This window comes from Nothoprocta perdicaria, unplaced genomic scaffold (genome assembly GCF_003342845.1).
Source record: "Nothoprocta perdicaria isolate Ctin4 unplaced genomic scaffold, notPer1 scaffold_23, whole genome shotgun sequence".
Taxonomy (NCBI): domain Eukaryota; kingdom Metazoa; phylum Chordata; class Aves; order Tinamiformes; family Tinamidae; genus Nothoprocta; species Nothoprocta perdicaria.
In genome coordinates, this window is record NW_020455455.1 from 255,182 (window position 1) to 270,643 (window position 15,462).

Consider the following 15,462-nt stretch of genomic DNA (forward strand, 5'->3'; position numbering starts at 1 on the left):
CATCATGATGATACCTGCTTGCACTATTATGTTTAGGGAATGAGGAGAAGTCATACTCATGTTTTATTGCACATTCCTARAGCAGTTGCACTTTGTTTGATTCTCAGAATTCCTGGACACACTGAGGCTCCATAACCAACAGTCACTTTTTTAACTGGATATCGTACCTTAACATATGCAGGCTGCTTTTCGAGAATCAAGTCTGCAACTTTCTTAGATACCTTCAAAAAGAAAATATTAGAGAATATTATTAATACACAGCCTTCTCAATAAAGTAGGCAGTCCCTATGCTGAAGTTCTATAAGCAGTTTATAATTCCCTATCATTTACTGCTCTAATCTTTGTATTTATTAATAAATACGCCACAAAATATTAAGTCATAAAAATGGTACTCAGCTTTCCTTCGTAATAAGAAATACATATACATGTTTAAAGTTCCCTCTAGGAATTAGTGGGCATTTTCAAATTAATCCCTTACCTTTCTGCTTCTAGAATATGCTAGAAGTAAAAACGGAGATCATATGAAACACTAGAACTGCTTACATTCTGCTTAGCCTACTGCTACAGTGCAAATTTAACCTAATCATCTACCCTGGAGATCTAAATTAGCCCTGAGGATGCTTACCTTTCAAACAGATACTGTAAGAAATAAAATCCACACCAAAACAAATATTAAACTTGCACACATTATAGCCTTCCTTTTCCACATAGAGCATCTCTATTTTAGAATTCTATCCACTGTACTAAACCATCAGTAAAAGGAATGCTACTGAGAACTGATGTCTGTACTGAATTTAAAAAATGGGTATTTTGTGCATAAATGCACAAATACATAAATAAATCCAGCAGTAACAGTTATATAAAGTCAAGGTTGCAATCATCTTTCTTTCAGCAGGGACTATAGGCATTTAAGAAGAAAAAGTTCCAAACACAACAAAGAAACTCTTTTTTTATTGCTTTATATTATTCTCTCAGAGACCGGATATTACCAGAGATTAAAAACAAATATCAAAAAAAAACCTGGCAGTGATGCTCAGGCAGCCCACACTGCAGCAGTGGAAAAGACAGATGAGGAGGGTTTTATACATAGCAGGTTTACGTCTTGCTTAGCYATAGAGGTGGCATCTTTAGTCAACATTCCTGGCAAACTTATAGCAGCTTTACCAGGTCAGCTCCCAGCCTTCCTGYCACCTCCACACATGTGGTTTTCAAAGCACTAGTATCATCAACTGGCAATCTGGATAAAGGGAGCACAACTTGCTATGCTCTCCTATGCCTTTTCTTTTTTCCGCCTCCACTTTTTCCTTTTACCACTTTTTTTTCCCCACTTTCCACTTTTTCCACTTAAAAAAAACAAAGAAAAAATAAATAAAAGGCCAAGAATCACCAAAGTTTAAACTTTCTTAGCTGTTCTACAGATAGTGCAGCTTTCTTCTGCAGGACAGCACAAGAACCAGTCACTGTGCAGAGAAAAGCAAGGCAAGAAAGGATATCATAAAGTCAAGAGCTGCACAAGTCTATAGCACTTTAGAGTTCTGAGTTTTCCTTCTGTGCACAGGTTATATCCAGGGAAAACTGCCACCTTCTCTCCCAACACCTTCTCTACCAACATCTCCCACGCAGCCTCATACTCGCAAGTTTATCCTTCTCCTAAAGATTTTACAAATCATGTATTCCCCTAGTTCACATCTAWTCAATTTGATGCTTCAATATAAAGGCATTTATCAAGCAGAACATAAGAATAAAARGAGCAACATTTCATTCTCAGTTTTTGTACAGCATTTTTTTTTTGTTTTACATGTTCTCAATTGCCCATAAAGAACATTCTCAACTCTATCAAGCACCTGCCACAGACAATTTTTGTTATTTTGCCCATCTTACTGATAGTGCCTTTCGGAGCTTCCAAGCTATTCTCTCTCTCTTTTGAATAAGGCATCTTCTCCAATACGGCTTCCTTTCATTTGCAAATTGTACCATCCCTTTTGGCAACCTCTATACAATCATAATGARTTATTTTTTAATTTTCAACATTTGGAATCCAGAATAACAATTTTCAGCAACGAAATTGGCTGCAATTTTCAATCTGTRGAAGATAAAATGTTGCATGAGGGGATCTCATATTTCTCTTCCTTAATCAGATCAGGAAAAAAATGATTTTATTTCATCTCCTGATGGAAAAAAAAAAAAAACACGCAGCTATGGGTACCTGCCTATTAATTAAAATGGAGCTAAACAGATGTACAACTAAAAGGCCCTGACTGAAATTATCTGTATCAAGATGATTACTCAGATTAAAGTCAGGAAGATACACACAGCAAAGCTCTCTTGGAGGATTCTGAATACATTCAGTCAAATGGAAACTTGCAATGGAAATAAAAAAGCCACAAGTAAATATTGAGTCCCTAGTGACCCCTAGGGCAAAGTCCTGACCAAGATCAGCTGCAGAAAAGCATATGGTAAAAGGCAGCAAGAAGTGAAAGACCAGTCAGAGCTCTTTTATTTAATCACTTCAGCACTGTGTATTACAGAAAGTTTAAAGCTGGAATTCTCTCTGCTTCACTGCTGTGAAYTCATGTGTCAGCCCCGAATGCCTGTACTGGAACTGGGATACAGCTAATGAAAAAGGCAGCATTCATTCTTTTTTGAAAGCATGGATGTGAGAGGCAGTGTGATGAGCAGATAGACTTCTCAAGTCCTGTTTCTAATAACCTCTATCAGAGTCAAGACACTTTTASACATCAAATAGAAATGTATGTAACGGTGCAGTGATCTTGCATGACAAACACTGGTGTCCTTTAAGRCAGGCAGTAGTCAAGATGATTAAGCACAAGATCAATGGACAACATTTGAGAAAACAAAACATGTTCCAGTCTTTCACCTTGCCCTGGAAATCCTACACAAAGAGTTAATGCCCAGCATGCAAATAAATGTTAGTCCTTCCCAAAGAGGAAAATAAGCCCAAAGGACAATCCTTTCCACAGCAGAATCGTGTTCAGACCAGGTAAAGGAAAGCACAAAGGAGGTCCAGGGAAGGAAAGGATGCGGGAAGGCTGGTGGGCACAGACAGGAGGAAGAGCAACACGTTCCCTGACAGAATTTGGCTTTGAGCTGCTTGAAGGTGCATGCATAATATCCAAAACCCTGACAACAGGTAGGGGAATTACTCAGCCTGKCTCTGTGAAGTAGTCTGAGCCTTGAGTAGGTTTCCCAGCAAAACTAGGTCACCACAACATGCYCTCTTAAGGCTTTTCTCTGAAAAAAGTAGCTATTGCAATCTTCTTGATTTTCTTTCCTTCTGCCTTTTAAAGGATACATATTTGCTCAACTGCTACTATAAAAGTTTCATAAGCAGAGGTTTATTAAAGAAAAAGATGTCCTAGAAGGAACCTGTTCTCCATGTAAGAGTTCCATTATTTTCCTTCTGTACATTTCCCTCATTTAAGTACAAGAACTAGGCTTATTAATTGCAGCTATTCCCCAAATGCCTCGCCTAATATTTTAATATAACATATCATATTGTTCACATTTAAAAGTACACTGATTCAGTAATTAATGTATGAAAAAAGCCAGAAATGTAATTAGTACCTTGCAGAAACTGCAGTTGATTGTCCCCTATACATTACAGTTATTAGTCACGGTTGTATTTAATTTTACTGTATAATAATTACATACCAGTATTCAAATATTCAAACYAGCAATTCTTGAAGAGAATTAACAAATCAGCACATGAAAAAAATGCAAAATATTAACTCTGAATTAGGAGTTCAAAAAATATTGTTTTATGTTTCCAAAAATCCTTCAAAGCAAGAGATGATACAACACTTGTCAGCAGTGTAATGAAYATGTGCTACCCATCTTCCAGTAAACTGGAAATGCTGAACTAAGAAAATCTTTTTTTTTTTTTTTAAAGAAACAATCAACACGCAATTCTTCAAAATGTACATACAACYATGACTTATTAAATAATTTTCCATTTAAAAAGCAAAGAAATTAAAATCAACACAACGATCGCTTAACATTTCATGTGCTCAAGAAATGAAATTAACTTTTTCAGTTCCACTTCTCAATATACTTATTGTCAATATAACAAATTACCCAAGGGGACATGCGAAAACTTTACTTACAGCAGCTTGCTGTTGCTTTAATTTGTCTCTGTACGCTTCCAGTTCTTGAAGATTAAGTACTGGAGGAAGCTTCTGCGTATAAAGAATAAATTAAATTCGATGACAAATAAATACACGAAAAAACACATGCAGCATCAACTAGCCACTCTATAACAGAAACATTCTTTTTGCCTCTCTAATCTAATTTACATTCAATAAATTTAATAAATCAGTATTAAGCTAAAAAAGAAAATACCATAATTATCTTAGTCCTCTTGTTTTAAGCAATATACACACACACACCCCCCTCAATTATGTCTCAATCTATTAATTGTCTGCTAAAAACATCCAAAATATTTTTCCCCAACTATTTTAGCCTTTYCACAATAGACAGTTTATAAAATGAAGTGCACCTTAGCCTGACACAGTCACAGAAAAGTTTCAARGAAAAAAAAARGCATTTTTAAATCAAGGCAAAACATAAGAAATAAAATGAAGAAGAGAGCATCAAATGAAGCTGACTTTTGACTCTCATTTGTGGTTTTATTATCGTCTGTTCTTTTAAGACAACTTACCTCCAACTCATATTTTACAATATCAAAGGAATCACTGGAAAAATACACTTCTTCAATGCTGTCAATTATTTCTTGCTGAACTTGAGGATCAATCGGTTCTTCCCGTAACTCCTGGAGCTCCTCCTTTATGAAACAAAAAAAGGATTCCCAGAATGTAACAGTACATCCTAGCAGGAACAGCAGTTCACCAAAGCAGGCTTTTTCAAAAGCCCTTTATAATTTCAGCACAAGAAGCAACAAAATAAAACAAAAGATTTGTTGGCTGCAGCTTGTTCTTCCTGTTACAAGCTCCAAGTTACCCCAAACTGTCAGAAGGATGAAGCACAGACTTCATCGTCACAGATCATCTAAACACTTCTAAGAGATATATTCTATCTATTACACAGGACACAAATGAACTGAGCCCATAATTTTTCTCCTGAAGTTCAGGATGCTCCACAAATTCTTGTAATAACTGAGTGGCAGCTTGACAAGCTGCTTCCGTGACTCCAGCAGAGCAGGAGTGAGGAAAGGACAGGGGAAACCTGCACCAGGAATAGGTAAAACACCCCAGTTTGATACCAAAGTTACTGTGCACAATCATACACGGATAAATAATGACATTTTTGTTTAACATGCACTAAATATGGGATACACATGATGAAGGGTAAGGTGCATTTGAGGAAACTTTGACATATTTTATTTGTTTTATAGTGATCTATTATACCTACTTAATTCAGAAAATAATAGAAAACACATACTGAGCAAATTATTTTCTTTATTTAAGAGAAATAATAAAACTAACAAAATGCAATGATAGTTTCTTAAAAGCCAGAGAGTGTTGGTTTTTGCGGAATTACCTTTGCAAACGAGAGCTGGACAGTGTCACTACAAAGGCTCAACCTTTCAGCTCAGCCCTTGTAATTCACACTGACAAAAGCCCTGCCCCTTGCAAAGGGGAACAGGAAGGGTCTACCTTCTTAGCTCATAATTAATGGCTTTCTGGGTTTTTTTGTTTGTTTKTTTTTTTTTTTTTTTTTTTTGTTTCCTTGAACTCATTGGGCTTCAGAGACAGAAATAGGACTTTTAGGAAACTGAAGATCCTACCAGCCATTCCCTCTCCCACAGTACTGGTATCATTACTACATCTATCATTACTACATTACTACATCTATCATTAACCCAAGACCTTCTGCCCAGCAAAACTGACCAAGAACCCCCCTTGCAGCTCCTATATTGGACTTTGCAATTGATGTTCGCCCTTCCCCCTTTCCAGAAGCCATTCCAATAGCAAGGAAAGCACAACTTTTATTAGAGGCTTTAAGGGAAAATGCCAGGTCTTTCACAGAAAGACAAGCTAAAATTCCTCAGCATTGGAATATAACCCGGACAAATTGAACCGATAAATTCAAGGGTCCCATAACAACTCCCAGCCCTCTAATAAAGCGGGGGTGTYAGAGGGGCGCAGCATGAGGATTTTCATCACCAGGAGACCTGAGTTAATTTCATTTCACTGGGCAAGGCATCAGGTTTTAGACCGATCTACTGAGGCACCAAGTCAGGACACCAGCGAGCGCTCATCCCAGCCGCGACGGGCGCCTTCACCACCGCGCGTCGCGGCACCATTTCCCGCCGCAGCGCCGCCAGCCGAGAAGTGCCCCGCAGGGCGCCCCGCGGTGCCCCCGGCGCGGGCGGGCAGGGAGCGAGYGCCGCTGGAGGCTGAAGCGGCTCCCTCAGGAGCGGCGGGAGCGGGAGCCGGAGGCGGCGGCGGCGCTTGCGCGGCGCTCGGGCGCCCCCCGGCGGGCGCGGCGCCTTGGGAGGCGCTCTGAGGCGGCCCTGAGGCGCGGACTGCGCTCCCCATCGCCGCCCCGAAAGACAATGAAAAAAAACGGCTTTTTGTTTTTAAATCTACTGCTTTGAAGCGCCCATCACACGGGGCGCGCATGCTGGCCGATAAGCGCACGCTTAGGTTCAACTGCGTACTGCTCTTGCAAGCATTTTGTCGAGAAGGGAACGCATCTAGCCCAACCATATGCATTTCTGTCATATAYACGCATATATTTTCCCCCTTCCTTGCCAATATGCCTAACAACTGGCTATTTACAGAGCCTCCCTCTATGAATTACCTTAACATTTAACAGTACATTGAGTTTTATCTCTAAGAACCTAAATTAAARCTCAGGTCAGCTTAATTTGTTCATTGAAGCATTGCAACCAGAATAACCTAATTTATCATGTGGATGTTTGTCTCCCTATTTGTGGGTGGTTGTTCATTAAAATGAAAATAAATAAGTAGATAAAACTAGTACGAAATCTTTAGGACCATTTGAATTTTTAGGCTATTGATACCTGCCATGCAGATGAACCGATGCATCAAAGTCACAGGTCAATGGTTATGGAAATATCATTTTCATATGGAAATATGGACAATAGTTTTAAAGTTTCAAACCTAGTTAGAAGCTGAAGGTCTGTGTTAGCCTATGCACCTCTATACAGCAAACTCTTCAGAAGACAAAAATGCTCGGTCCTCATCTGGAGGACCTGTGTTTGCCATCAGCAGAAGGAACAGGGACAGACATGGTATGAATTTATCACCCTCCCTTCTGTGCTCTGCTAACACCTGGGCTCAAAGAAAAGCTCAGCCTCAACTCCAAGGATGGCCACAGCTTCCCAGTTCTGCTCAGTGGTCCACCATAATGAAACAAGCATGTATAAAAACAATCTTAAATATCATGAATATATATGCTATATCTCATGATATTATGTATACCATGTTTATTTATATATGTGCATATAAAATACTCAAGACTTTTTTTCTGCTCATCCACAGCTACGGAATGAAGGGCCGTAGGAAGGTTTGTGGCAGTCCCTTACCTTTCACAGCACAGACCCATTAAATTCCTTTGATCTTTCCTTCTCCAATGCAACTACAGAGTACCTATTACAAACCTAYGCTCTACCAAAGTAAACATACCACTATGAAGCAATTCTCTTCATGAAAAGGGAACAACAAAGGCTGCTCCATGCAACAGGTACTAATCACACCACATAATGCACTCCAGAAAAACCACTCAACTGCCAGGGAAATAGGAATCCACAATGTTAGGAATGCACACTTTCATATAGTTTGAAATGCATACTGTCCATAGGAAATCCATTTAAGAAAAAAATCAGCATTATTTACCACCATAAGCTGCAAAGAGTCAACTAATATTTGCATACTGAGGCTGAGCTGATTAACATCAAGATAAATCTAATTTCAAAGTCATCTCATTATTAACCTTACAACATTGCTTTCAAGAACACAAATGCCCATCCTACCCTACGTGACAGTATCTACTAAGTAAAACCTACCAGCTTAGAAAAGAACAAAGTGGAAAATAGCAGTGTCTTAAAAGTCAGTACTGTGGTTCTTGATATCAACTATTTCCAACAAAGAATATACCAAGAATTAGGGCTCCCCTAGGGAGGACTATATAGGATTATATAGGACTATAAAATAGGGTACAGATGAAGTAGGATATCTTRGTCAAAACAATATAAACACATCCTGCAGACAGCATCGCTGCAGATCTCTTGTCTCTTGTGGAAATCTTGCCTTTACTTGCAGATTTGCCTCCTCGGTGACTGTATGGGAGCCGCCAGCTGTTACACATCGCAGCCCGCGCGGCGCGAGCCGGCCGCGCGGTTCGGCACTGCAGCCCCAAGCAGAGCGGGCGGCCGCTGATCGGCTCGTCCGTGTGGCCCTGAGGYGGGCTGGAATTCGTCACGGCAGCTGCAGAACCTGCTAGAGCGCTGGCTGATGTGAGCGGGCACATTCAGAGGCGCTGGGTAGCACAGCTGGGTAGCAAATCATTTACTCATTCAAACCACATGCAGGAAACAAGGCCAGCTCGCGCTGAGAGGGAGTGCGGCCATCACTTCCTGGGCTCCCCAGCAGGCCACCACTCAACAGAGTGACCCCCTGCAGCAGCAAGGCCCARCAGGAATTCGCTGCCACTCTCCTCAGCAGGTGCAACTTCAACAGACTCCTTCCCCTGTTCCCAACATTCCCCATCTGACCTTCTAACTGGTTTGCCATTCCTTGTTTCAAAAAAAGAGACTTTTGTCCCCAGAATCGGCATTATCTATCAATGGCCTGTGCTCCTTCCAGTATTTCATGCGGGCTCTGTGGTCCTTCACTCTGTGCATCTTTTGAAAGCTTTAATCCAGCTTTTGATCCTTTGGGCAGCACTTGCCCTAAATCAATTTGGAGACACCACTTCAAAGGTGGAAGCATGATGAAAAAAAATGACTGCAACATAACCATTCCATAATCACAGTATTACTTGATTGACAAGATTAAGACTTTTGCTATTTAAGATATGAACAAAAAATGCTATTACAGCTTGCCAGCAGGTTACAGCACCTTCAAACATTTGCTTATGCTCTTCACCCTTGTATTCTAAAAGCAATTCCCTTTACCAATCTTGCCCACTATTATAAAATTCATAATTATYTATAAAATAATTATTGAGAGGCTTTAGCTCATTCCCAGCAAAGCTGCTTGATCCCATAATTATAACATTTCGATTTGCAACATCAKTACGTTGCTATGGCATCTAATACAGTTTAAATTCAAAACAACATCTAAATCTAAAGGCTCCAAGACTTTCAGTTTCTCTGCACAATACAGAAGCCTAAGCTCTGTGACAGACATGCACACCATAAGCTCAACCAATAACTCCCCTCCCTCAAAAGAGAAATTTTGTTCAGGATGGGATATCAAAATTTAGGCTCACAGGGACAAGAAATACTACAGTCTTACCTAGCCTTCTGTAATTTGAAAAGTAAAATCCTACAATAAAGGGTTTAGCAGGCTTAAAGAGGCATTCCTTCCTTTGACAGAAAAGAGATGGAAGTAAAGTTACTTGAGGCCAGAGGTTACACGGTTCATATCACAGATAAAGGGAATCTTGAATCAAGTTCAAGTTTTCATTTATGAAGTTTCCCAAATATCTGTTTCGCTGAAGTTTTTTTGAGCGATAAAAAGTTAACCATAAGCAGTTCAGAAAAGCATTCTGAATATACTCGTTACTTTAAACACTACTCACTTAAAATATTTCAGGAAAAAAAAAAGCCTTGGAAGACAGATTTCTATCAATTTTAATGAGATTCTGTTTACAGAATAGTTGCAGGTTATGTTCTTGTTACTAAGGTTTACATATTACTAAGGTTTGACAGCATACAATGGCCATAAGCTTACTATTACTCTCTGCCATAAACATATGAAAAATGTCAGTTAAAATGTACCTGTTTTCTCATTGTTAATTGATTAAAAAAGTACATTCCTAGATACATAACATCAATTATTACAGATTGAAAATCCAAGAAATATACTCTACAAAGCCTGAAACTGGATGCTCAGTGACAAAATGACAGGAACGCACATTTCTGAAATCTAAACCATTCGAATGAGACAGTTTTTTCATCACTGCAATTTAATACATTCACTCTTTGAAATTATATATTAGCCACTTGTTTAACAGAACATTATGCCAATTCAGATACCATTATTTCATTTTTTAAACATGGCAATATTGACTTTCTGGTCTACCACAGCACAAGCATCATATTACACTACTTTTTACACAAGACAGAGCAGGATTCTTTTTTGTAACTTTTACCAAGTAAGACATCCAAACTCAATTCAAGACAGTAGATTAAGTTACTGATTGTTTAAAGATAAAGCCCAAACAACTGAATAACAAACCTCATCCATATTAAGTCTTGTGAATCATGCAGTCAAATCAACAGGACAGAAGGGGTTGTCAAAAATTGTGACAAGACTCTCTCCCATCCCATCAAAGGGGGAATTGTGAAGCAAAAGTGGGATGGCATCAACCAGTAAGACAAAATAAATAAATAGCTATAATTTTGAAAAGTCAAAAGTTAATTATATATGCTGCCAATGAAAACTGTGATATCCACATGGGGCTCCAAATCCATGAAGAGACTGAATACCAAGACTATTACCACACATAGCCTTGTTTTCCAGAGTGACCGGAAGGAAAATTTAGGAATTCCTAAATCAGGAATCCAAGTAAGAACTCAAAAGTTCCTAGAAGGAAACATTGTCACATCATTTTGACTGAGTGCCCTGTTTTGCCTCACAACTATAGTCATTTTCAGAAATACTTCGTAAGATTTTTCAGCAAGAAATAAAACTGTCAGGGAGATCAGCAGCCGATTATTATTTTAAAAAGTGTCATCTAAACATACAATGAAAAATTAAACCAAACAAACAAAAACAAAATGTATCATACCTTACTAGGGATCCGGAAGCTTTCAATAGGACTGAGGTCATGAACACTCTCTTGAGGACTCCTTAGACCCTTTAAAAGAATTTGAATGTTCAGTTAGGATTCATATCAAACTGCAGAAGTCTTAGTTTGTGTTCAAAGAAATACATCTTTAGAAGGGGAAAACAAGCCCTTTAATAAATTAGCCTTCCAGCCTTAACTCAGTGTAAGGCCTTGTTCTATAGGCACTTAAATAAGACTATTCATGTATAAATTAATCRAACAGCTATGCATTTAGATCTCTATGCTACAATATACGCTTTCTCTCAATAAAGTTCACTGAAAATACATATAGATATTCATGTACTTCAAATTACATACTCCTGTCAGCTCCCACATCTGTTATTTTATGTTTATGGGTTTTGGACACATTGGTACTTTTAACCTACTCTGCTCCACTGACTTCATGGGTTAGTGGATTCAAATAAAGTTCCATGCAATTTAAGTGCCACCTGCTCCACAGCACAATTAGATTTGTATGATGGAAGAGTTTTCTATAAACTTTTGTTATGGATAAGGAAAACCAATCCTAAAACTGAAAAAAAAAAAATAGTCTGCATCATATAAAAATAATTCCTTAAAATATTCAAATTCACTTGAACAGAATATGTTCTAGTAAGACTGCAGGTTTCCACAGGCAGTATCAATTACTTAGGGAGTAGGGGTTTTCTGACTGTTCAGCACAATTGGGCAAAGTAGTACCACAGCACATGCTTCTTAGCATGTTTTCTGTTACTTCTTTCTGATTTTAGTAAAAACTTAGCTTTCTAGAAACAAGTAGGAAGAGGTGAACTTAAACATTCAGATGTCAAATGGAGTTCTGACTCCAGCTTTCCTTGAGTCTTCAGGCAATTCATATGAGCCCTGACTTCCCAACTATCACAAATAATATAATTTTACGTCATTTCAAATTAAAAAAAAAAAATCAGGTCATAGGTACCTGCACTTTTTTTGAAATGAAACGAGCTACCCAAGTATCAGGTAACCTTCAGAAAAAAAMCAGCTACTAAAAATCAGTGTGCAATGAGAGAAGTTTCATTTTAATTGAGGGAGGTAAGAAAATCTGTTAAGAGAGGCAGTGTTTTATAGGCTCATCATTTTTGTGTTAACTACTACACTTGAAATTTGGTTCACCTACCTACTGTGTAAATCCTTTTCTTTCTGGTTTTGGATTCTCAAGCTTTCTTACACATAAAAAAAAAGGGAAAAAATCCTTTCAAATATATATCAAATATTTTAATTTGATATACTCATTCCATAGAATCATTRCAGTTGGGAAAGACCTCCAGGATCACGGAGCCCAACCGAAGCCCCCAGCACCACCCCTGCTGACCCRTGTCCCCAGGGTTTCATCTGCACGTTCCCCGCACACTGTGAGGGACAGRGACCCCGCTGCTTCCCTTGACAGCCTGTTCCGGAGCCTCACCGCTCTTTCCGAGTAGAAACCCTTCCTAACATCCAACCTGGACCACTGGAGGCTGTTCCCTCATGTCYTGTCTGCAGCTCTCCAGGCAGCTGCAGAGAGCAGTGAGGTCTCCCCASAGCCTCCCCCAGGCTGAACAGCCCCAGCTCCCACAGCAGCTCCTCGCAAGGYCTCTGCTCCAGCCCCTTCCCAGCCCCGCTGCCCTCCTCTGGACCAGGAGCTCCAGCACCTCCGTGYCCCTCGTGCAGCGACGGCCCAAACCTGAGCAGGGYGTTYGAGGGGCGGCCTCCCCAGCGCCGAGCACGGGGGCACCGTCACTCCCTGGTGCTRCTGGCTGCGCTGCTCCCGATACCAGCCAGGAGTCCTTGGCCTTCCTGGCCACCTGGGCCCACTGCTGGCTCGTGTTCAGCTGGACCCCCAGGTCCAGCTCTCCAGCCGCTCCGCCCCAAGCCTGCAGCCCTGCATGGGGTTAATGTGGCCAAAGTGCAGTAGCCCACACACTTGGCCTTAACCTCATACAGGCGGTCTCAGCCCAGAACCTAAATTGCTGGATTCATAGCCATAAGGSTAAGAGAAAATGATTCACGTTCCCATCACTAATTCACTGAGCAAGACTTGTGTCTGCAGTTAATGCTCAGCTTATTCCACAAACGGCAACAACACGTTTTCAGCAGGCCGAGAACTGATCGTTTAATGCTGCACTGATACTTTTGTGCAGTTATTTCATTCCACTAGTAGCAAGAACTACTGGCACAGCAAAGAACCAGAACATAAAAGAGTCCCTAAAAGGCAACAGGATAGGAAACTCGGAGGAGAGATGTCTGAACTCAGTGAAGCCTGGAGGTAGAAATGAGCAAACCACGATGACACAGGAAATCCTTTCAGCAGGAAGCAGACATCAAAGTGATCTGGTGCCTCTGGGCCAAGGAGTGAACAGATAAGGAGTCCTCAAGCACAGACCTATAATGTCCTAAGAGAAAGCTCATTATCTGTCCCAGTATGACAGCGAGGGGAGCAAGGAAAGCAAAGTTTCCATGATGTTCTCCATTTGTAAACCCCATCTCTAGCACACACAGTACACCTTTTAAAATGCAGCTTGAAAACAAATGAAGTTCAGCACTGACTCCCTCACCATTTTCTACACTTACCTAAAACATTAGGTGGAGCTGGAAGGCGGGGCAGCTTTAAGTAAGTTTTTTTAAGATCTCAAATTTAGACCCATGAGTAAGCATGCCTCGTTTCAGACATACCTGGCATGCCTGAATGACTCAAAAGCTTTTAGGACACCCTTTTTTTTTTATAAAATAAAGTGCTTAAGGAACACAGATCCAAACATGAAACACCCCATAAGCCTCCCAGCCCCTGCAAATACACAGATACTTCCCCAGTGCCTACAAACCAGGCCTGCCTTTGAGCCGCACACACTCACTGACRGGCAGAGCCCAGGTCCTGAGCCAGGCTCGACTGCTCCGGGCTCATTTGAAGGAAAGGGAAGCTGATACAGGAGATTTGGGAATATTTAATGGACTATGCACGTTATACATAGCATACGGGAATTCTACGAAGGTGCAAACTACGCGGCACCTGCGTTGGGCTCCAGCTGCCGATTAAGGAGAGGAAAGCAGAGGCCGAAGGGGATGCGAGGTGGCCAGAGAGGAGGTGCCGCACGCCCCGCAGCCCCACGAGCCGCCCCAGCCGCTCACCTGCCGGGTCATGAGCGACTTGATCTTCTGCATGACGATGACAACAACGACGACGGCGACGCCGCCACCTCAGGCCGCGGGCTCCATCCTCTCCCCCCGGCCCAGGGAAGCCATGTTGCGCGGCACGTGACACGGCGCGCCCGCTGCACCCTGGGACGGGTAGTCCCGCGAGGGCGTCGCGGCCTCCGTGTGGCGGGCGAGGGACGCGCCGGCAACTACAAATCCCGTCGGCACCCGCGCCGGGCGCTGTAGGGGCGGGAGGGCGATGCCGGCGCCCCCTGCTGCCGGTGCTCCCGCCTTGCGGCAGGGAGCGTTTTGAGGGGAAAAAAGCAGGAAACGGCGCTTTGCTCCTGCTGTCGGTGCCTTATATCGCGATACACCGATGCTGGGAGCACCCGCCCTGCGGGGATTCGGAAGCGGTTACCTGAAACGACAAATAAAACCTCAGTGACAAATCAAAGGGCAGAGCCGGAAAGCAGYGCGTGGCTGTGATAGCCACAGCCACTCCAGTGCAGTCACACAGATCTCAGCTATATGTTTATATATATTCCCGTGATCTTTGCTTTGGTGTGACACTGAAGAGTAAGGCTATCTGTGTCCAGGGCAGCCTAACTCCGCATAAGATAATAACTCTTTGGAGATCCTGAGTCTAACACATAGATCAGCCCAGCACATACATTTTAATGCCATTCTTTAGACGCACAGCTGCCCAAGTGCCTGTTGCTGATGCGTTTGATGGATGTATTTCTGCCAGTATTAGGCGGCAGAATGATGAAAATGAACCTGAAAACCAAAAATTTCCCTTTTTCTCCAGCAAGAATTACTTGTTTTGGCTCCCATTGAAAATAACATTCATAGTTATTTCTGCACAAAACCTCTAATGAGTTGAGAACATTAAAAAGCAATTTATTAGTAACAAAATAAGATTAGCTGAAATATAAAATTATTCAGAATATTATTGCTATAAATAAAGTTCCTTTAATGCAACTTTAATCCAGTTGCTTCTGTTAAAAGGAAATTTGTGAGGTTTGAATAGCATTAAGTCTAAATGCTACTTATCCAGCACAACTATGCAACTTATCAGCACAAAATAGAATTCTATAGAAAAAAATAAATCTACATTTTATTTGTGTGAGTTAATATAAAAAAATAGCAACATAACATGTTAATTACATTAGGAGCATACCACAAAGCTGGAAATAGAGACACATTTACTTAAAAATCTATCGGTGCTGATCTGTGTTATTTTTCTAGATTTTCTTAGCCCACACAGCATTTTAAAAGACTGAGAATGACTTTATCGAAGTGTGAAAGCTCCCATTCATTTATTTTAGACAA

At 40.9% G+C, this 15,462-nt stretch overlaps 1 protein-coding gene across 3 annotated transcripts in view; it reads right to left on the reverse strand.

Moving 5' to 3' along the window:
- Positions 1-14,185, reverse strand: part of VPS50 (VPS50, EARP/GARPII complex subunit) — a 70,242-nt gene extending 56,057 nt beyond the window's left edge. For 2 of the 3 annotated variants that reach the window (XM_026039425.1, XM_026039423.1), the window contains exons 1-5: positions 14,125-14,185; positions 10,963-11,031; positions 4,679-4,801; positions 4,125-4,196; positions 168-221 (exon numbers count right to left, since the gene is read on the reverse strand). In XM_026039425.1, coding sequence (XP_025895210.1) covers positions 168-221; positions 4,125-4,196; positions 4,679-4,801; positions 10,963-11,031; positions 14,125-14,157 — 351 coding nt within the window. In that variant the 5' untranslated portion in view covers positions 14,158-14,185. The remainder of the gene's footprint in view (positions 1-167; positions 222-4,124; positions 4,197-4,678; positions 4,802-10,962; positions 11,032-14,124) is intronic. The other variant, XM_026039424.1, reaches the window with a different exon arrangement.
- Between the last annotated feature and the right edge of the window lie 1,277 nt (positions 14,186-15,462).